The following is a 21768-nucleotide window of genomic DNA, read 5'->3' on the forward strand; positions in this document are numbered from 1 at the left end:
GAAGGCACATCTCCTCCAAGAGGCCTTCCTTGATGAAGCCCTCCTTTCCTCTTCTCCCACTCCCTTCTGCATCACCCTGACTTGCTCCCTTTTTACTTTCCCCCTCCCGGCCCACGGCACTTATGACCACATCTGTAATTTTTTTATTTCTATCAGTGTCTGTCTCCCACTCTAGACTGTAAACTTGTTGTGGGCAAGGAGTGCGTCTGTTTATTGTTATACTGAAGGCTCCCCAGTGCTTAGAACAGTGTTCTGCACATAGCAAGCACTCAATACCTACGATTGACCGACTGACTAGGAAAACTGCAGAGATCGGCTGTTGGAATCCACTGGCCTCAAGATCACATGAAGGTCACATCTCCTCCAAAAGGCCTTCCCAAATTAAGCCCTCTTTTCATTCATTCATTTATTCAATCGAATTTATGGAACAATAAACGGACACATTCCCTGCCCACAATGAGCTTACAGTCTAGAGAGGGAGGAAACAGACATCAGCACAAACCCTGCCGGCCAAGGGCTATGTCTAAATGATGGTCCTCGTGCCTTTGCCAGGACTCAGTACAGTACTTTTTTTAAAAAAAATTGTATTTGTTAAGCGCTTACTATGTGGCAGGCACTGTACTAGGGGTACATACAAGGTAAGCAGGTTGGACACAGTCCAAGTGCCACATGGAGCTCACAGTCTTAATCCCCATTTTGCAGATGAGGGAACTGAGGCTCAGAGAAGCGAAGTGACTTGCCCAAGGTCTTGCAGCCGACAAGTGGAGTTGGAACTAGAACCCAGATCCTTCTGACTCCCAGGCCTGTGCTTTAACCATTAGACCACACTGCTTCTCACACTGCTTGAAACAGAAAAAGCATTTAACCCATACAATACCCAATCTCCTTCTACTTCAGCCTCTATTCTAGTTGGCAAATTCCCTCGGGGGGAATTAATAATAATAATAGTAATAATAATAACAACAATGTTGGTATCTGTTAAGCACTTACTATGCGTCAAGCACCCTTCTAAGTGCTGGGGTAGATACAGGGTAATCAGGTTGTCCCACATAGGGCTTACAGTCTTCATCCCCGTTTTGCAGATGAGGTAACTGAGGCCTAGAGAAGTGAAATGACTTGCCCAAAGTCACACAGCTGACAAGCGGCTGAGCCGGGATTAGAACCCATGACCTCTGCTCTTTCCACTTCCCACTCCAAGACCCCAACACGGACGGACTCCAGCGGGGGTAGGACCCGCCCCAGATCAGCCCCGGTTTACTCACCATCCCACACACCACAACTCGTGCCAGAGATCAAGTCCACCAAAAAAGCGTGTCGACGTTTACCGAGTACTTACAGGGAAACCTGACTCCAGTCTGCCCTTGGTTGGGGAAGGATTCACCCCAGGAGCTTCTCATTCTTCCTCTAGATCGGAAGTTCGTTGTAGACAGGAAACATGTCTATACTGTCGTACTGTACTCTCCCAGGTGCTTAATATGGTGCTCTGCTCAGAGTAAGTGCTCAGTAAATACCACAGATGTTGATGATGATTGATGTCAGAGTTAGAAGCGGGGGCTGCAATGAATCTGACTATAGCTATCTCCCTTCCGCCCCGCACCCCTTCCCCACCCCATCCCGGAGCAGGAGGCTGACTCAGTAGACAGTGATGCCACTCTGGCTGGAGAGAAGACCCCCTGACCAAGCAGGGCATCCACCTCCTGCCCTGACCATTCCTGCCCCTAACCCTGCCCACCACCACCCCCTGGCTTGCCCGGCCCTGCCCTGCTCAGCCTTGCCCACACCTGCCCTATTCTGTTCTGCCCAGCCGTGCCTGCTCGGGAAGGGAGAGTGTGTCCGTTGATCCCGGAAAAGCATCCAGACCCGAGAGAGGCTGAGCAGAAGGCAGGACTTCCGGGACCACCCCGAGCGCAAGCTTTCCAGGGGTCCCCACCTCAGCGCAGTAGAGACGCTCAGGGTCGGGAGGTCAGAAAATAGATTTTAATATTTGAAGCATGAACCTCGCCATGGCTTGGGCCCCGGGGCATCCCAACTCCAAAACACTTGGCCCTTGGGCTTGGCAAACTGCTTCCAGGGCTGGAGGTGGGACCCCACTGAGGGAGAGGTCGCTGGGCCGGGCCAGGCCAGGCCTGTCATGCACCAGGTGTCCCGGATACTGGGGAAAAGGCTTCAGGGAGGGACAGGCGGGAGCGAGGCGACTAAAGCCATCTAGGCTGGAGGAGCACCAGGTCCTGGTACAACAACAGGGTGAGTTGGGTAAAACTGGGGGTGTCCCTTCAGAGCCAAAGAAGTATCCAGGAGCAGGACAGGGCTGGAAAGGGCGGGGTAGGAGAGGGCAGGGCAGGACAGGGGTGGGCAGGGCTGAGTAGAGCAGGGCAGGAGAGAGGTGGGCAGTGGTGAGTAGAGTAGGGCAGGCCAAGGCTGGGCACAACAGAGCAAGGCTGGGTCAGACGGGGCAGGGCAGGTAAGGGTGGGGCTGAGCAGGGCAGGCCTGGGCCAGCCAGGAGGTAGGGGTGGGCAGGGTTGGGGTCAGAAATGCTCAGGGTAGAAGGTAGGGGTGGGTGGGGCTGAGGGCAGAGATGGGTGGACAAGACTGGTGAGGTCTGACATCCTGGCCCCAAGGCCTCGGCCTCAACCCCAGAGAAAATCAGGAGATAAATTCCCTGCGCTTGGACTCAGCTCAGGGGTTGCGGGGCGACCGGGTGGCTCCAGGAAATCCTTATTCCCGGAGCCCCACAGGGATGGATCGGGACCCCGTCAGTCTCGTCTCAGAGGGAGGGCTCTGGGGGGTGAGGGAGGTGGTGCCCAAGGGCAGCGGAGCACAGGGACCCAGGCTGGGCCCCTTGCATGCCAATGGGCAAAAAAAAAGTAGAGCAGCAGCAGTGGCGGAGGAAGTGGGTCTCAGTGCAGGGAGACGGCCCCCACCTCCAGTAGCGGTTGTGTCCCAAGGGGTGGCCCATAGGTTCCCCCCAATTCCCCGGCTCCTCCCTGCCGTTGGGACCCCTGGCTGTGCCCTCTGAGCCCCACGTGGGACCACCTGATTACCTTGTATCTACTCCAGCGCTCAAAACAGGGCTGGCACATAGTAAGCGCTTAACAAATGCCATTATTACTAGTATTAGTATTAACGTTGCGGCCTTTTAACTTACTGCAGGCTACTCGGAGTTCCTCTGGCCAGCCCTGACCCTCCGGGGCTCGTGCCAGACCGGGGCCGGGCCCTTCCCCACCGACAAACCCAGGCCCCGAATGGGATCGGGACCCCTAACCCCTCGATCCCCCGGCCCCTTAAGCTTTTCTGGCTCTAGAGACTTGGCCGAGGGCGCAGGGAAATCTGCCCCCAAGGCAGGGTTTCCAACGGCCAGTTGTTCAGGGCCTGGGCGGTCAGCGGGTCCAGCCCGGCAGGTCCTTGCGGCCCGGCAGGTCCCGGTGGGTGGGTCAGGAGCGCGGGGCCGCAGGGTCAGCGGCGGGGTCGGGCGGCAGGCGGTGGAAGAGCAGCCTCAGCCCATCCACCGGGTGGACGATGGGGATGGTGTGCATGTCCGGGAATGCGGGCGTGGCCAGCTCCCAGCGCGCCGTGCGCACCAGCTCGACGGCCAGCAGCTTGAGCACGGTGCGGGCCAGCTCCTGGCCCAGGCAGCTCCGCACGCCACCGCCGAACGGGATGTAGTGGAAGCGGCCGGGGCCCCGGCCTCCCTCAGGCGCGCGTGGGCCGAACCGCTCCGGGTCGAAGCCGTCCGGGGGGCTGCGGTACACGGCGGCTGTCTCGTGCGTGTCCCGGATGCTGTACATTACGCTCCAGCCCTGCGGGACCTGATAGCCCTGTGGGGTGTGGGGCCGTGAAGGAGAGGGGGACAAGGGACAGGAGAGGACGAGAGGATGGGGAGAGGACACAAGAGGACGGGAGAGAGGAAGAGGAGGATGGGAGAGAGAGAGGCAAAGGAGGATGGGGACAGAGGAAGAGGAAGGAGGATGGGGGACAGGGGAGGATGGGGGCAGGGGAGAAGAGGATGGGGCAAGGAGATCAGGGAACAAAGGACAGGAGGACAGGAGAGAAAGAGGAATAGGAGGATGGAAGGAAGAGGAGGACAGAGGACCAGAAATGATAGGGGACAGGACAGGGAGAGGGCACGGGAGAACAGGAGAGAGAGGAAGAGGAGGACGATGGAGAGAAGAAGAGGAGGATGGGGGACAAGAAGGGACAGGGTACAGGGGAGAGAGGAAGAGGAGGAAGGGAGAGAGGGAATGACAAGGTGAGAGTAATAGGAGGACAGAGGACAGGGAGCCAGGAAAAGAAGAGGACAGAGGAGAGGAGGTCAGGAGGACAGAAAGATAGGGGAGAGGGAGACAGAAGAATAGGGGAGGGGACATGGAAGAGGACAGAAAGACAGGGATGGGAAGAGGAGGACAGAGGACAGGGACAGGGAAGAAATAGCGGAGAGGAGGACGGGGAGAGGAAAAGAGGGGCCAGGGGAGAGGAGGACAAAACACAGGGGAGAGGAGGTCAGGAGGACAGGGATGGAGAGAGGAGGGCAGGGGAATGCAAGACAGGAGGACAGGGACAGGGGAGAGGAGGACAGGGGACGGGAGGACAGGGGAGTGGAGGTCAGGAGGAGGGGGACCGGGGAGAGGACGGGAGAGGAAAAGAGGAGGATAGGGGAGAGGAGGACGGGGACAGGGGAGAGGAGGGCAGGGGAATGGAAGACAGGAGGACAGGGACAGGGGAGAGGACAGGGGAGAGGAAAAGAGGAGGACAGGAGAGAAGAGGACGGGGGTAGGGGAGAGGAGGATAGGAGAGGTCAGAGAAGAGGAAAAGAGGAGGACGGGGACAGGGAGGACAGAAGAGAAGGGAGAGGAGGACAGGGGAGGGGAGAACAGGGCCGAGGGGGTCAGGGGAGAGGAGCAAAATGGTGAGACAGTCAGCCCCGCAGGCACCGGACCATGCGGGCAGGGGAGTACTCAGTACTAAGCCCCCGGGGCAGGGCAATGGGTTGGACTCAATCATTCAATCGATTCTGAGTGCTTCCTCTGCACAGAGCACTGTACTAAGCTCTTGGAAAGTACAATTCAGCAATAAAGACAGGCCATCCCTGCCCAACGCAGGTTTATAGTCTAGAGGGACTCTCCCTTCACCTCACCCCCACCAAACCATGGCCTGTGACATCCCAAAGGAAACCCCCCGCCCAAAGGCCCGTGACGTCACGATGCAGCCCCGCGGCCCACTTACGTCCAGTTCGAAGGTCCGCAGTGCGGTGCGGTAGCCGCCGGACACGGGGGGCAGCAGACGCAGCACCTCCTTGACCACCCAGTCCAAGTAGCGCAGGCGGCCCAGCTGGTCCAGGCTCAGGTCAGGAGGGCAGCGGCAGGCGGTTTCCTCGGCTTGGTGGGCAGGGGTCTCCGCCGAGGCCCTCCGCCCCCGGCCCGGGCTTGCCTCAGACAGCCGGGGGCAGGCCCCGGAGTCGCCGGGGTCCGTCTGCGGCCGGCCGCCCCGCCGGGCTCGCCCGTCCCCGGGGGGATCCGGGCAGGGGCAGGAGCACCTGCCACCCAGCTGGTGGGCGCTCAGCTCCTGCCGGATCCTGCTCACGGCAGCCGGGTGCTGCAGCAGAAGCAGGACCAGAGACGTGCTGGCACTGGCTGTGGTGAAGAAGGCCGCGAACATCAGCTCCACCGCCGATTCCTACGGCCAGAGGGGATGGGGGTCAGGGGGTGGGGGAGGGGAAACAGGACCCTGCCCATCCCCACCACCCCGCCTCGGTCCGCGCTATAGCGGGGCTGCTCAGCCCGTCTAAACCGGGACCCGAGAGGAAATGACCGGGGTGGACATCAAGGAACCAGCTGGCTGGGGGGGGCGAGGCCGAATAACGCCTCCTCGGTTTAAAGCCGGGGAGAAACCTCTCTCCGCCCGGCGCTGGACTTTCCACCGGGCCAGTGGTCAGAGCTCGGGGAGACGCCATCGGTGGTCCGGAGAGAAGGGGCAGCGGGGGACGAGAGGATTGAGGGCAAGGGCGAGGGACCAGTGGCTCTGGAGGAGAAGGGGCCGGAGGGCAAGCCAAGGGACGAGGGTCTCCGAGCCAGTCCTGGGTCCGCCCCGCCCCCCAGCACCAGTTCCCAGACAAGGGCGCACACTAACCCGGCCCAGCCCGGCCCAGCCCGGCCCCGGGGACCTTGAGCTCCTGCATGGTGACCTCCCGGCCCTGCTCCCGAGCACTGACGATGATCAAGTCCAGCGCATCGTTGGGACCTGGCCCGGAGCCCGGCCCTGCCCGCAGCTTCTCGGCAATGACCGCCTCCATGTGCTCGTGCAGCCGATCCCGTGCACGGATGCCCTGCGGGGCCGGGCCCAGGGGAGGTCGGGGGGTCAGTGGCCGGGGCCAGCAGTGACCAGGCCCCAGGGGAGGTAGGGATGGTCAGTGTGTGGGACCAGGAGTCCGTGGGGCCCAGGGGAGACCGGGGTGATCAGTGTGAGGGGCCAGGAGTCGCCGAGGCCCAGGGGAGGTCAGGGTGATCAGTGCCTGGGGCCTGGAGTCCGTGGGGCCTAGGGAAGGCCAGAATGGTCAGAATCCGGGCCCAGGAGTCCAAGGGACCCAGGTGAGGCCAGGATGGTCAGTGTCCTAGGCCAGGAGTCTGCGAGGACGGGGAGGCCAGGGTGATCAGTGTGTGGGGCCAGGAGTACGCGAGGCCCAGGGGAGGCCAGTGTGGTTGTGTCCAGTGCCGAGGGGACGTCGGGGTTGTCGGTGCCCAGGGCCAGGAGTCCGTGGGGCCCAGGGAAGGCCAGAGTGGTCAGTGTCCGGGGCCCAGGGGAGGCCGGGGTGAGCGTACCTTGCGCAGCCCACTGAAGGGCAAGTCCAGCGGCAGCGAGAAGAGATTTTCCACCAGCTGCTCGAAGGTGCGGGCCAGCTCTGCGCAGCGCCGCTCCTCCAACCGCAGCCCCAGCAGGATCCGTGCAGCGATGCGGAAGGTCAGCGCTTTGGTGGCGGCAAACACGGCCACGGGCCCCGCCGCCCCGCACCAGCCGCGGAGCTCCCGCCGCAGGGCCGCCTGGATGGGCGGCAGGTAGCTCTCCAGAGCCGATCGGCTGAACACCTGCGACAGGACCTGCGAGGGACCGGACACGACCGGACCCGACCCGGCCGGATGGGACAGGACAGGACGGGACCGGACCGGCTCTCAGCGCGCAAGGGCCTGGCTCTCACTCAACGTGGATGGTACTGGCGCTCATTCAATGCCGATGGGACTGGCTCTCATTGCGCAAGGGCCCGGCTCTCACTCAACACAGATAGGACCGGCTCTCACTCAGCGTGGGAGGGGCGCGGGTCTCTCTCAGAGCAGGACAGGGTCTTGGACCTCCCAGGGTCCCCCAGGGCCTCCCCCGCCCACGACAACGAGGTCGTTGAGTCCCAGATCCCGCGTGGCCCCCTCCCCTCTCCCGTTCGGGTCCGGGTCCGGGCTCACCCTGCGGCGCTGGCGGTGCGGCTCCCCGACGGCGCCGAGGAGGGTGTGCGGGCCGAGCAGGATGCGCGCGCTGTCGGGCCAGTGGCTGCGGACCAGGCGGTGCTCGCCCAGCAGGATGGTGCGCACGTGCTGGGCGCCGCTTACCCGGATCACCGGCCGCCCCAACAGGTGCGTCTTGAAGACCGGCCCGTAGCGCTGGCGCCGGGAGCTGTGGTAGCGGGAGCCCTGCGGGGACGGACCTCCCTCAGCACCGGACGGGCCCGACCTCTGACCCCTCGACCCCTGGGTCCCGCGGGACCCCCGGCCCCCCCGACCCAGACGGGCCCTCGGACCTGAAGCAGTCGGTGCAGCGTCTCCCCGAGGAAGAGCGAGCCCATGGAGCCCGCACGACCTCTGACCCTCGACCTCCCCAGACCCCCGGGCGGTTCCGCGGAGGTGAAGCAGCCAGTGGAGCATCTCCCCGAGGAAGAGCCAGCCCACGGAGCCCGCACGACCTCTGACCCCCGGCCCCCCAGACCCCCGGGCGGTTCCGCGGACCTGAAGCAGCCAGTGAAGCATCTCCTCAGGAAAGGACCGACCATAGAGCCCACACAACCTCTGATCCCTGACCCCCCAGACCTCGGAATCCTCCAGGACCCCCGTCCTGGGCAGGTCCATGGACCTGAAGAAGCCAGTACAGTGTCTCCCCGAGGAAGGACCAGCCATGGACCCCACACGACCTCTGACCCCCAAACCCTCCGGATCCCTGGGATCCCGCGGACTTGAAGCAGCCAGTGCAGCGTCTCCCCGAGGAAAGACCAGCCAATGGAGCCCGTATAACCTTTGAACCCCGACCCCGGGACCCGCAAGGACCCCCCCCCAGGATCCCCAGGACCCCCAGAACCCCGGGATCCCCCAGACCTGAAGCAACCAGTGCAGCGTCTCCCCGAGAAAGGGCCAGCCCATGGATCCGGGGGGCAGGGGCAGCGGGCAGGAGGGGTCTCGGCTGAGGCTCCAGCGCAGGGCCCACAGGTGGCGGGCCAGTCCGGCCAGCCCGGCCAGCCCGACCAGCAGCCCTAGGGTCAGCAGCCCCAGGCTCAGCAGCGCCGTCGACGGCCCGCTCAGCTCCCACGGGGACATCGTCCACTTCCCGAAATCACAGAATGAGACCGCGGCTGCCCGGGGAGGCTGGCGGTGACTGCTCACGATGCGGGGAGGCCGGCGAGGAGCGGGGACGATGCGGGGGCCAGTGGGGAGTGGTGGGAAGTGGGGACGATGAGGGGAGACCGGCGGGGAAAGGAGACGATGTGGGGACCGACAGGGAATGGGGATGATGTGGGGACTGGCAGGGAGTGGTGGGAAGCAGGGAGGATGAGGGGATCGGCGGGGAGCGGGGACGATGTGGGGAGACCGGCGGGGAATGGAAACTATGCGGGGACTGGTGGGGAGCGGGGACGATGTGGGGACAGGGGGCGATGCGGGGACAATTCGGGGACCGGCAGGGAGCGGGGACGATATGGGCAGACCAGGGAGGAGCAGGGACAATGCTGGGGGACCGGAGGGGAACGGAGACAATGCGGGGACCGGAGGGGAGTGGGGAGGATGCGGGGACTGGCAGAAAGCGGGAAGATGCGGGGACTGGGGACGATGTGGGAACCGGTGGGAAGCGGGGAGGATGTGGGGACCGGTGGGGAACGGAGACGATGCGAGGACCGATAGGGAATGGGGACCGGCGGGGAGCGGGAAGGATGTAGGGACCGGTGGGAAGCGGGTCGACGTGGGGACCAGCGGGGAGGATGCAGGGAGCGGGGACGATGCGGGGACCAGCGGGGAACGGGGACGATGTGGGGACCGGCAGGGAGTGGGGACGATGCTGGGACCGGTTGGGAGCAGGGACGATGTGGGGACCGGCGGGGAGCAGGAAGGATGCGGGAACCGGTGGGAAGTGGGGAAGATGTGGGGAATGGTGGGAAGGGGGTCGAAGCGGGGACGCTGCGGGGACCAGAGGGGAACGGGGAGGCTGCGAGGACCAGCGGGGAGCGGGAAGGATGCGGGAACCGGTCGGAAGATGTGGGGAACGGTGGGAAGGGGGTCGACGCGGGGACCGGCGGGGAGGATGCAAGGAGCGGGGACGCTGCGGGGACCAGAGGGGAACGGGGATGCTGCGGGGACCAATGGAGAACGGGGAGGATATGGGGACCGGCGGGGAGCAGGGACGATGCGGGGACCGGTGGGGAGCGGGAAGGATGCGGGGAGCGGCGGGAAGTGGGGAGGATGCGGAGGCTGGTGGGAAGCGGGTCGACACAGAGACGATTCAGGGACCGGGGGGGAAGGGGAGGTTGTGGGGAACGGCGGGCAGCGGATAGGACGTGGGGACCAGTGGGGCGCGGGGATGATGCGGAGACCGGTGGAGAGCGGGAAGGATGCGGGGACTGGTGGGAAGCGCGGAGGATGTGGGGACAGGTGGGAAGCGGGTGGACGCGGGGACCAGCGGGGAGGATGCAGGGAGCGGGGATGATGCGGGGACCGGCGAGGAGCGGGTAGGATGCGGGGACCGGCAGGGATCGGTGGGAAACGGGGATGATGTGGGGACCGGCGGGGAGCGGGGAGGATGCGGGGATGACGCGGGGAGTCCACAGGGGAGCGGAGACGTCTTGGAGGCCGGCGGGGAGCGGAGACGATGCGGGGAGTCCGGTGGGACGCGGAGATGATGTGGGGTCCGGCGGGGAGCAAGGTACGGGGTCGCCAGAGAGGGGCTAAGTCAAGGGCCAAGGGCCAGGGGCGGGAGACCCTCCGGGGGGCGGTCCACCCAGGCTGCAGCCATAACGGTGCCCGAGCCCCCTGCCCTTAAATAGCGCGGCCCGGTCCGGTCCCGGCCGGTCCCGTCCCATCCGGCCCAGGTGACGTCGGGCAACGCTGGCCCCGGCCGGATTGGCGGCCGTGGCGGGGGCACCGCTGGGGATGGGGTGGAGGGGGCGGAGCAATGGTCAAGCCCAACATGTGTCCACCCGCCCACCCACCCAATGCCACCCCCTTCCTCTCCGGGCCCGCCCACCATCTCCCGGCCGAGGGCCCGTGTCTCCGCCGACCCAGGCTCCGGACCCTCCCTCCGAGACCCCCGGCCGGGCTCCCCCGAGGACCCTCCGTCCCCCTGCAGTCAGCCCAGGCTCCAAAGGGTTCCGGCCCGGCCAGGGATGGCCACCATCACTTCCACCTTTCACACTTCATGGGTCGTCCGGTCACCCTGGGTTTTATTTCAGTCTTCATTTCCTTTTTTTCCTCACCATGAAAAAGCCACCGCTGGAGTGTTTACAATATACAAAATAGTATTCGATTACTCAAAAATACCTACAAATGGCATTTACTATTGGGGGGCGGAGGGTGTTTCCAGGGGGCCGGACCCGAACACCCCAAGCCCTAGCTTTGCCTCCAGTCTGCCAGGGGCCCTGGACCCCTTTGCCCGGGGAGGGGGACAAGGAGGGAGTGCAGTTGGTGGGGGGAGGGGGAGAGAGAGGAAGGGCGATGGGGATGTTGCCCGCAGTGCAATTCCATCTGGTGGGGGGTGCCGGCCCCCCTAGGCGTGTTGGGACATCCCGTTCGCTAAGGTTCTCAGCTGCTTCACCACCGTCTCGATTAACTTCTGCTTGTCTCGGTCATTCTTCCTGAACTGGGCAAATATATTGTTCTTTTTGTAAGGATCCTTCATTCTGGAAAACACAAAGGTGGTCCCAGAAAAAGGCATTAACAAGGCAGCAGTAAAGTGGGCAGGCTAGTATTTCTAAAGCAGCGTGGCCCAGTGGACGGGGAGCGGCGTGGATTCGCCGAGAGAGGACAGGCCTGGGAGTCAAAAGGGACTGGGTTCTAATCCCACTTGTCTGCTGTCTGATCTTGGGCAAATCACTTCTCTGTGCCTCCTTTATCTCATCTGTACAATGGGGATGAGAACTGTGGGACATGGGCTGTGTCCAACCTATCTTGTATCCATCCCAGCACTTAGGACAGTGCTGGCGCGTAGTTAAGTACTTAACCACGAAGAAAACAAATCCAAGAGTCAAAATGCAACACACTTTGCAGCTTGCTGTCTATACTCCGACCTTAATCTTAGTGCTTGGCTTTTCAAGCACGCATCCTACGAACGTCAGGTGAACTTGCAAAAATCCCTTGACCCGAAGTTTCTCACCTAACAACTTTTTAAATCATCTTCAGGAAATAACGTTCATCTTACGCAACCATCTAAATGAATAATTTTAAGTGCGAATTTGCTTTTAAACCATTAAATGTGTGAGTGGGATTATTTTGGAATTGAATGAAATGTGCAGAAATACACACCCACTAGGGACTTTGCTAATGACATTGCCAGCAAGCCCAAGACAAAGGAAAAAGAGTTATTAGGCCACTTGAAAAGCACAGCCTTTTGCTTAGAGGAAGATTCCTCCCTCTATTCTAAATTATGACTAATCGAAATCCGAACATATTACAAATGGGCCTTAATTCCTGTTCCTTCTTTCAAGTACAATGACCTCTTGAAAAACTGAAATGTAAGAAAACACAGGTCTTTCAAAACTTCCCTCCGAACGGAATACGGTACACTGCGGTGGGTGTGATCTGGATTCACCCCCATCTCAAGCATTCAGCGAAGTGAGCTGGAGGCCAACAGCCCCCCTTTCCAGGTGGGAAATAGACTGTGAGCCCGTCAATGGGCAGGGATTGTCTCTATCTGTTGCCGAATTGTACATTCCAAGCGCTTAGTACAGTGCTCTGCACATAGTAAGCGCTCAATAAATACTCTGAATGAATGACATAGTTGCTAGAAGGCGGTTCGGTTAGTGTTTGGAAACGAAAGAGACACTGGTAGTTCACATCCAATAGGTGGCAAGCTCATCTCCTCAACCTTTCCCCGTCCCGGCCCCCTTTCCCGGCCCCCTTTCCCGGCCCCACCATAATTCCCCTGTGGCTTCGACTGTGTTCAAAAGCGAAGACACCTGGCATTAGCCAACTCCTGCCCACTCAATCCATCCACTCAATCCATGGACCGTTCCAGGACGACAGCAAGTCAGCCCTCCTCTCTTTCCCAACACCGGTTCTTCAGAGAGGATCCCTCCAAACCCCAGTTTTGCAGTATATGCCATCCAACCCACCCTCCCTTCCAGAAATTACCTGAGTCTCCACTCTTGCCCCCGATCCTACGTGGCATGACACCCCGTTTCCTCAAAAGAAGACTCACCTTTCCAAAATGGTGAGGGCAGTGCTGGGGTTGACTCGTAAGTACTTAGAAGTTGGTTGTCCATAGTCCGCTAGGTAGGTAGACCAGTCCCACACCATAAAGAGATCCAGAAGCTAAAAGGAATACAACAAATGTCTTCTATCAAACCCGTTTTTAATATTATCTGGGTTTCTCCCAATTTGCTGGGAGAGGACCGAGTCTTGCTGGTGACCAAGCAGATTCTCAACATTTCCTTCACAGTCAGTACCTGTCAATATTCATTCATTCATTCAATCGTATTTATTGAGCGCTTACGGTGTGCAGAGCACTGTACTAAGCGCTCAGGAATGAACACTACAGCAGTAAAGAGAGAAAATCCCTGCCCACTGGCGTCATCTTTCCTCTCGTCTAATTCTAAGGATTAAAAATGATACCAAAGGTCTAATTTAATGAATTATTTGAGAACTAACTTCGGATAAAGTACATTTCAGAATTACAGAACTTTCCTTTATCAAAATCCTCTATGCGTATGTGCACGGCGATTTCATTTCTATGAATTTTCACTTCAGGTTGTCTTCCACTTGTGACACCTGGCCTCACCCCCATTAAAAAGAACTTGGTGGTTAACTATGGCTAATCAGAGTGAACCTTAACAAATTTAAAAATTCAACCTCTTTTCGAGATAAGGAGTTTAATCTTTCAAAGAAACAGGTTGCAACTTGGTAACTTAAACCAGAAACTCAGGTAATCGCCACTGAGAGCATTATAACAACTCCGACTTTATTTCCCCTGGTGACAGTCGTGGTGTTATTGTGAAAGGAGACTTTCAGGACTCTGCTTGTTAACTCTGGAGAATTTTTTTTATATAAACAAAAATTTAAAAAAAAAACAACTACCCCCCACCTCCCCGAATCTTAGAACTATTTGCATTGTAATTTCCAGCTATAGCTGTTCTCAAATATGAAAATAATCTTTTAAAAGCAAATGTAATGTCTACAGTAAAGTACCAAACTTCTTATCCACCTCTAAAACCCTAATCCCCCTTAAGCCATTTAAAACCCACTTCCTATCCCCGTTTGAATGCTTTCAGAAAGCTAAATAACTTATCTACTACCTTCACTCAGGCTGAGCCTTTTTCTTTTTGTTTTAACCTACTGCTAAGGAAGGGGACTTCTTGCTGTTAGAGGCAGGAGGCCACCCCGGGTCTGTGCTCCCGCCACGGAAGCGGACCGACCTGCTGACTTGGGAAAAGACAGGGCCTGCTCAAAAGGGCTGAAGCCATCCCGAGGGAAACCTACAATTAACAGGTTCTTCCCTGGGAAAGCCCCGGGAGTCGGTGTCTTGTCTTGTCTTTCACAATCTCATTTACAACAGATGCTTAGATACTTTCTCGCTAAATGCCCGGATCCATTTACTGGAGCTGTTAAGTGGAGCTGCCCTAAACTCCACTTTCTATTCCCTGGAAGGCGGAAAACAAGTCACAGGCGGTGCCAGCCGAAACCACGGGGGCTGAAATTCACCTAGGATACCTTTAAAGGAAACTTGGTTTGCAAATTCAGTTCCTCTTTACAAAGAATCATGCAACCACACACACAAACGCACACGGTTGGTCATGGATGGAGAAACCTCAGATTTTTGGGTGTTGAGACAGCTCCAGGGTGATTTTTTTTTGGACCAACTCTTTGCCCAGGTCTCGCTGAATGGCTCCCTCTGGTCAGCGATGATGTCTGGGGAAACCGACATGAAATGTGCCCCCGGACCAGCTCCCCTCACAAGTTACCTCCAGGCCGGCTTGCAATTACGCACAACTGTTTGGTTCAGGACAACTGACCCCTGTGTGTTTTCTGAGAAGCTGTCCTTAGGGGGATTTTTAAGGGGGAGAAACTAATTTTGGTTGCGGTATCTAGCTGGCCAAAGTCCTGAGAAATGTCAAGGAAGAAAGAAGCTGAGACAGATTGGTTGTCACAGCAGGGAGGATCTTGAGGAGTGAACCCCCGTTCTGAACAGGATAGGAGCTGAAACTGGTTCCCCAAAAGGAGCTGGTATCCACCCACTGCAGGAAGCACAGACCTGAGTCTACTTTCCTCGCTAAGATCCCAAGGCTACTGGACCACCTACCTTGGCTTCTAATAATCCCACCTGGGCCAAAATTCACCTCACAAACTCTGTGCATTTACTCTAGACTGCAAGTTCCCTCTAGACTGTAAATTAGTTGTGGGCAGGGAACCTGACTCCCAAATCCATTATACTGTCCTCTCCCAAGCGCGTAATATAGTGCTCTGCACATAGTAAGCGCTCAATAAATACTATTGATTGATTATAGATACACAATCTCCCAACATGCTCTCTTACCCTCCATTCCTAACTAGGAGGAGTTATAGCTCTCGTGGCATCAATCATAACCCTAATTCAGGTACCCCTACTTCATACCTCCCAACGACGAAGATTAACCTTTCGCAGATTTCCCCAAATTCTTTTCTGAATCCTAGTCACAGACTTATTAACGCTATGGAATTGGAGGTCAACCAGTTGAGCACCGTTTATTCTCACTGGCCAACTCGCTTGAATCCTCTATTTCCTCTTGATTACAGTGTTTAATCCCCTTGTAGGGTTGGCGGAAAATAATCTCTCAAAATGAGAGCCTAAGTAATTGAAATAAAATTTTGGTCTTGTAAGCCAAACCTGAGGATGAAACCTCAGAAAGAGAGAGAGAGCCAAAGCGGAAATTCTAAATAAACTACCTTCTGTGTTCTTCAGACCTGGAGGGTTTAGTGAACATTCTATGTACCTCGTGCATTCATCTTATATTCACACATATAATGATGTGTGTACTCTAAATGATTAATATTACATATAATAATAATAATTCTGGTACTTGTTAAGCGCTTACTATGCACCAAGCACTGTTCTAAATGCTTAGGTAGACACAAGGTAACCAGGTTATCCCATGTGGGGCTCACAGGCTTAATCCCCATTTTACAGATGTGGTAACTGAGGCCCAGGGAAGTAACTTGCCCAAGGTCACACAGCAGACAAGTGGTGGAGCTGGGATTAGAACCCAGGTCCTTCTGACTACCAGGGCAGTGCTCTTTCCACTCATGTTGCCTCTCTACCATTGACTGGTCATGCTGTTTCTCTATCACAGCTCTTAGCACAGTGCTTGGCACATAAGAAGTACTTAACCACAATTACTATTAACGCCACCCTCTTAAATTGGAGATTGGGATGTCTTTGAACAAACAAGCCCCAGGAACTAGGGACCATGGAGCGTGAGAGCTGTCCTTCGTCCTCGAAGCTGTCATCACTGGTTGAGGAAGTTTACCTACGTGTGTGAGCTCGGTTGAAAAGGTTGATGTAGTCCTGAAATTTCATTCACACTCTGCTGTGTCTGCACGAAGACTGCCCCTTGCGTTGTTGACACGCTTTTTCTTTGCACAGAATGGCACTATTTCCATTCCCGTCTTCGTTTCCCAATCCTCTCCAAGTTTCTCCTCGAAGAGAACCGTTCCTTTCTTTATCACAGAGCGCCAAGATGGTCGACCACGGCTGCCTCCCGGCTTTCGCCCGTGATGTCACGTGGTCTGAGGCTGCCCCACCCTGCCTCCCTAAAGTGTTTTCTCGTTTTTCCTTGACCCGTTTCGCCTCACTGTTCAACAGTCGTTTGGGTATGCGAATATCACCCATCATCCTTATGAGGCCCGGAGCTGTCATGCTGAGCATTTTGCTTCAGTGCCATGATGTTGAGTTCACTCCCAGACTTTGTTGCTCTGGAGCTCCTTGATGCTGAGAATGGCCCATGTGTGATACTTATACAACTGGTCAAGGAATTGGATGGGGTACTTGGCAGGTCACCCTACCACAGAAAATATTGGCCAGAAGGACACCTCTGTAGATTTAGTCTGAAGCCATGTGGCTGCCATGCTTTCTTCCAAAGGACGTTTTCATCTTTTTCTTCTCTGATCCCTTCCCCTCGCCTGTCTTTTTATGTGGTATTTTTTAAGCACTTACTATGTCCTAGATACTGTACTAAGCACTGGGGTAGATACAAGGTAATCAGGTTGGACACAGTCCCTGTCCCTCCCTCCATATTATAACCTTGTTGTGGGCAGGGAATGTGTCTGTTCACTTTGTACTGTACTCTCCTACCCCTCTCAGGGTCACACCTGGCGCATTCCCAGTGCTCTACCAGTCTCGACTACAGGAGGGAGAGTCAGGCCGAGGCCTACCATTTCATTTCTAGCTTGGCAGTGGCTAGCGAGTGGAAGGCAGTCTGCTACAAGTCAAAACTCACCTGTGCTGGGCAGCAGTGGCATGGGAGAGAATCAAGGACGAAGACTCAAGCTTGCTGCACGGAAGGAGGAAGGGTAAACCACTTCTGGATTTTTACCAAGAAAACCCTATGGATACACTACCAGGACGACTGTAGATGGAGTGGGGGCATTCTGGGAGAGATGTGTCCATGGCATCGCTACGGGTCGAAGACGACCCGACGGTATAAGACTCTCCCAAGCGCTTAGTACAGTGCTCTGCACACAGTAAGCGCTCAATAAATATGATTGAATGAATGAATTGGGCTCACAGTGTTAATCCCCATTTTACAGATGAGGGAACTAAGGCACAGAGATATGAAAAGACTTGCTCAAGGTCACACAGCAGACAAGCAGCAGAGCCAGGATTAGAAACCAGGCCCTTCTGACTTCCTCCTCCAGGAGATGTCCCCTAATCATGTTTTCCCAGGTCATTTTCCCTCTCTACCACCTCAGCATTTCTGTGCCAATTATGCACTTAGACATTTCTTTACCTACTGACTTACCCTACTATTTAGGTACTTACAGATCTATACATTAATTTTCCTTTCTCCCCCTCATGCTAGAAGTTGATTTTATGCCTGTCTCTCCAACTAGATTGCAAACCTCTGGCGGGCATGCCTTTGTATTCTAACTCTCCCATTTGTTTAGTCCTTCATAGTCAAAGACAACTGACCTGATGATGAAATTCACCTCTGAGTGTCTGTATAGCTGAAAAGACCGTATTGATGTGCTTCACGTTTGCATTGCCTGGCAGTGTTTTCTCTTTTGTCTTACTGTGTCCTTGTTCTTTTTGAAGCTTCTGCTCAGGAGAGCTGCTCCTTTCTTGATCTAACAGGGCACCATGCTGGTCTATCCAAGGCAACCGTTTTCCCGTTTCGGCTGGAATGAAGCACTGTCTGAAGCTCAGCTTTCCCAGCTCCTAAAAACACGTCCCCTGCCCTTCTTGTTCCCAGTTTCCCAATTTCAGCTCTTCATCCAGCCATTGTTTAGGTGGCACTCAGTCTCTTCAAATGCCCCATCCAGCATGGGTGGGTTAAAGTGAGCATAGTCTCGACACCAGAATACCAGTTGTGTTCCATAACTTGACTGCCTGTAATCTTGTCTTGTCATTCGATAATGAGCATGGCCCATAAAAGATCAGGGGAACCACTCAGGGAGCCAAAAGCCTGTTTGTGGTTCAGGTCTCCCAGACGAAGAGAGAGTAGGACAGCTCGGCCGACCTTTAATTTGGCCTGGAGCCTGATACCAAGCTGCCGCTCCGCTCTGACAGCCTCCCAAAGGACGTCGATGGGCAACCATTGGAGGTTTCTAAGGACTGGGGAGATATGGACTGAATTCTTTTCATAAAATTAATCCCGGCAGCAGAGTGAGGCATAGATTGGAGAGGGGAGAGACAGGAGGCATGGAGGTTCGGCAAGGAGGCTGATGCAGTAGTCAAAGTGGGATAGGATAAGTGCTTGGATTAAAGTGGTAGCAATTTGGATGGAGAGCAAAGGGCGGATTTTAGCAGTGGCGTGAAGGTAGAACTGACAGGATCTCATGATAGATTAGGAGAGGGGTTGAAGAAGAGAGATGAGTCATTTGAAGACCCGTTCCTCAAATTCTGATACCGCTCTTGGTTTCTGAACAGGAGATGAAGATGTTGTAAATAGATGATTTTAAGTGAGGAACAAGCAGCAAGAACTGATGATCTCTCTGAATATCATTCATCAAAATCGTCTCTGGTCATAGCAAGATTCTATGAGAAGGATTCCTAAAGATTGCCAACTTCTCAGGAAAATATAAGTGCCTTTTAAGAAGATTCCTAATGCGGTCTATGAAAATTTACCTCTAAGTTTCAAAATAAACATTCTTTCCAATCTTGCCCGTTTTGTAAAAGGCATTTATCCTTGGTCATCAAAGACAACTTCCCATTCAGGGCTTCTACTAATTCTGGGCTTTGAAATGGAGCTTTCTTCCCTAATCCCCAGGAGGATAACTCTGCAGAACAAGGCTCTTTTGACACTGGGTTCCTGCAGGAATTTAAAGTGGCCCGAGGCTTGTGTGTGGCTCACACACCAAGCCAGGCTTCAGGAAAACTGACAGCCGCCCATCCTGACCACTGTCGGCCATGATCTACAGCCTTGTGCAGCCGAGGGAGGGTTTAAAGATACACTTTTCCCCATTAATTGAATCCAGGTAGGAATCCTCGGGACCGTTTTGTAGTTTCAATCCAAACAATCACAAGGAAATGGATTTTTACTTCACATGGCTTTAAACCCTTCACTTACATAAGACAGGTTATTAACTCCCAAACATTCGGGACATCCAGGCAAGACTAAATGGCAACTGTCCACCACCAGCCAGGCGCAGGTGGCCCCGACCCGCAGAAGAGCCCTTCTGCTTAGTCCATTTCCGCAGACTCGGGCCTCGGAGCACCCCTTAGACTGCAAATTGGGGGTTCAATACCAGTTCTCCCTCCTACTTTCCCTGGGAGCCCCAGGTGAGACAGGCCCTGTGTCTGAAATGATTGTATTTACCCCAGTGCTCAGCACATAGTATTCATTCATTCATTCGATAGTGTTTATTGAGCGCTTACTGTGTGCAGAGCACTGTACTAAACGCTTGGAATGTACAATTCAGCAACAGATGGAGACAATCCCTGCCCAGTGACGAGCACTCAACACCACTATTACTATTACAGCATGGTCTGGTGGAAAGACCGTTGGCCTGGGAGTCAGAGGACCTGGGTCTCCTCCTGGCTCTGCCACTTGTCTGCTGTGTGACCTTGGGCAAGTCACTTCATTTCTCTGGGCCTCAGTTCCCTCATCTGGAAAATGGGACTGTGAGCCCCATATGGGACAGGGACCGTGTCCACCCCGATTATCTTGTATCTACCTCAGCGCTGCATACAGTGCCTGGCATAGAGGTAGCCCTTAACAAATATTACAGTTATGAGTATTACAATTATTATTATTATTGTTAAATCTGAAAAGTGGCAGGGAGGAGTTCGGGGTCTCATCAGTCACATTGTGGGCAGGGAATGTGTCCGTTTATTGTTATATTTTACTCTCCCAAACACATAGTGCAGGGTTTGGCACACTGTAAGCACTCAATACACACCCAGCGCTTAGAACAGTGCTCTGCACATAGTAAGTGCTTAACAAATACCAAAATTATTATTATTATTATTACACATGACTGAATGAATTAATTATGCAGCCAAAGCCTGATTGCTGTCCTGCGGTCCAAGTGGCTGCCCTGGCCAGGTACTGCCTGGCCCATCTGTGCTCGTGTGTTCTCCCAGGAAGACAGCTCTACTCACCTTGTGATCTATAGCTAACCCGGGCCGGCACCCTCATCCCAACTATTCCCAAACGGACTGAGGCGACGACGTGGCCTTGAAAATGTGAGCCGGGATATAAGCCGTTAACGGTATTAGCCGGGAACACGGGCTAGAGGCCCACCACAGGGATCCCGGGAGATTTGGAGAAAGCACTGAGAGAGCGCAGACAAAGGCAAATAAAATAAGGATGCATTCGACTCATTTTCTTTGGGGCCCCACTGGGCCAGCAGACTCAAGCGGGACCACATTTTGGCTCAATGGTGTGCGTGTTTGTATGTGCGCATTGTACCCTCTGCACTCCAGGGAAGGCAAAAAATCCCTACCTGACCTCTGGGTAACCCACACAGGAGATTAGCCCATTTCCAAGCCAAATGGGCTGTCTTACTGTAGGCCAATTGCTTCTATTGACACTCTGCATAAACATCTTAGCCAGGGTGGACAGAAAAGGGACTGTTATGACATTAACACTGTTTCTTCTTTTTAATACCTAAATCTCTGGAATAATGGGCTTGCTGACTTAGGAAAACAAAAGGGTCAGTAGGTCACAAGCATTTTTAAATTTGGTCCAAATCTGGTAAATTTTCATGCATAGAGATGTGCAGAGGGAGAATTTCATCGCTTTTTTTTTTGGAAGGAGACTTAGGGTATAGGCCAAGGGAATCCTTGGCTAATTTCAAGAATGTACATTTGAACACATTTAACAAGTGCTTCAAATTTTAATGAGCCTGCTGTGGTTTGGCTTCAGAATGCTGGAAGGATAGCCGCTTTTAGGCAGAGAGGAGCCAGAACAGAAAAAATGGCTCATATTTGGCTGTATGCAATCGAGCTTCTCTACAGTTCAAACCCACCTGCTCACTCTTCCCGGGGAAGGAGAAATCCAGTCTTTGGGCCTGGTGCCTACTGTAGCAGGTGGCTATTTTAAATATGGGCATCATTTTGAAACTTCTAAAATTTCCTCCACCTCTGTTCCCTATTTAGTCCTTTTACACAGTAAAACCTAGCTACCACTCTCAAAGGTGGCAGCTATTATAAGCTATTTGGAATGGAAGTAACAGGTAACTTTCCCCCTTCGGACCCCAAGCGAATGAATAATTTTTTTTCCAGAAGTCCACACTTAAATTTTATTATTTGTAAAAGTGTGAGAAGGAATCTCTAAGGACACGTATTCAGCAAAATCACAACCTAACCATACAACGATAAAGAACTGGCGATGCCTAACTTTATAAAATGACAAACTTTAAGTAGAAATTTACAATTCGAGCAATTCTCCAAAATGACATAAAAAGTTTTTCGGCCGTTCTAATTGTACCAGGGAGTCACAATTTGTCTTCCTAGTGCACTGATGTTTCACAGTGGACCGAGTCCCCTGCCAACACTGAGCTGTAAGGAGAAAGCACTACCCAAATCTTTGCCTTTTAACCATCACATTTTTTATGGTATTTATTAAGCACTTACTATGTGCCCGGCACAGGGTAGATAAAAGTTAATCAGGTTGGACACGGTCC

The 21768-nt window shown here is 55.0% G+C and overlaps 2 protein-coding genes across 3 annotated transcripts in view; both read right to left on the reverse strand.

The window, feature by feature from the left end:
• Positions 1-1958: 1958 nt before the first annotated feature.
• On the reverse strand, positions 1959-8579 carry LOC100074724 (cytochrome P450 26C1). Its single transcript, XM_029060242.1, has 6 exons — positions 8347-8579; positions 7447-7671; positions 6814-7089; positions 6159-6320; positions 5222-5671; positions 1959-3816 (listed from the first exon to the last, which is right to left on the reverse strand). Exons 1-6 carry the CDS (start codon positions 8563-8565, stop codon positions 3433-3435), a joined length of 1716 nt encoding a protein of 571 aa, XP_028916075.1. The 5' UTR covers positions 8566-8579; the 3' UTR covers positions 1959-3432.
• Positions 8580-10640: 2061 nt separating this feature from the next.
• Positions 10641-21768, reverse strand: part of EXOC6 (exocyst complex component 6) — a 188034-nt gene continuing 176906 nt past the window's right edge. For both annotated transcript variants that reach the window (XM_029060465.2, XM_029060464.2), the window contains 2 exons: positions 12650-12762; positions 10641-11132 (listed from right to left, as the gene is read on the reverse strand). In XM_029060465.2, the coding sequence (XP_028916298.1) occupies positions 11000-11132; positions 12650-12762 (246 nt within the window). In that variant the 3' untranslated portion in view covers positions 10641-10999. The remainder of the gene's footprint in view (positions 11133-12649; positions 12763-21768) is intronic.

The sequence above is a fragment of the Ornithorhynchus anatinus genome, chromosome 3 (genome assembly GCF_004115215.2).
Source record: "Ornithorhynchus anatinus isolate Pmale09 chromosome 3, mOrnAna1.pri.v4, whole genome shotgun sequence".
Taxonomy (NCBI): Eukaryota; Metazoa; Chordata; class Mammalia; order Monotremata; family Ornithorhynchidae; genus Ornithorhynchus; species Ornithorhynchus anatinus.

What these genes read in the sequence shown, in the direction of transcription:
- LOC100074724 (XM_029060242.1), bottom strand. Translation starts at nt 8,565, where the DNA reads ATGTCCCCGTGGGAGCTGAGCGGGCCGTCGACGGCGCTGCTGAGCCTG. An exon ending in CCTTCAGTGGGCTGCGCAAG is followed by an intron (nt 6,321 to 6,813) that starts GTACGCTCACCC and finishes CCGGCCCCGCAG; the next exon opens with GGCATCCGTGCACGGGATCG. An exon ending in TCACCATGCAGGAGCTCAAG is followed by an intron (nt 5,672 to 6,158) that starts GTCCCCGGGGCC and finishes CTCTGGCCGTAG; the next exon opens with GAATCGGCGGTGGAGCTGAT.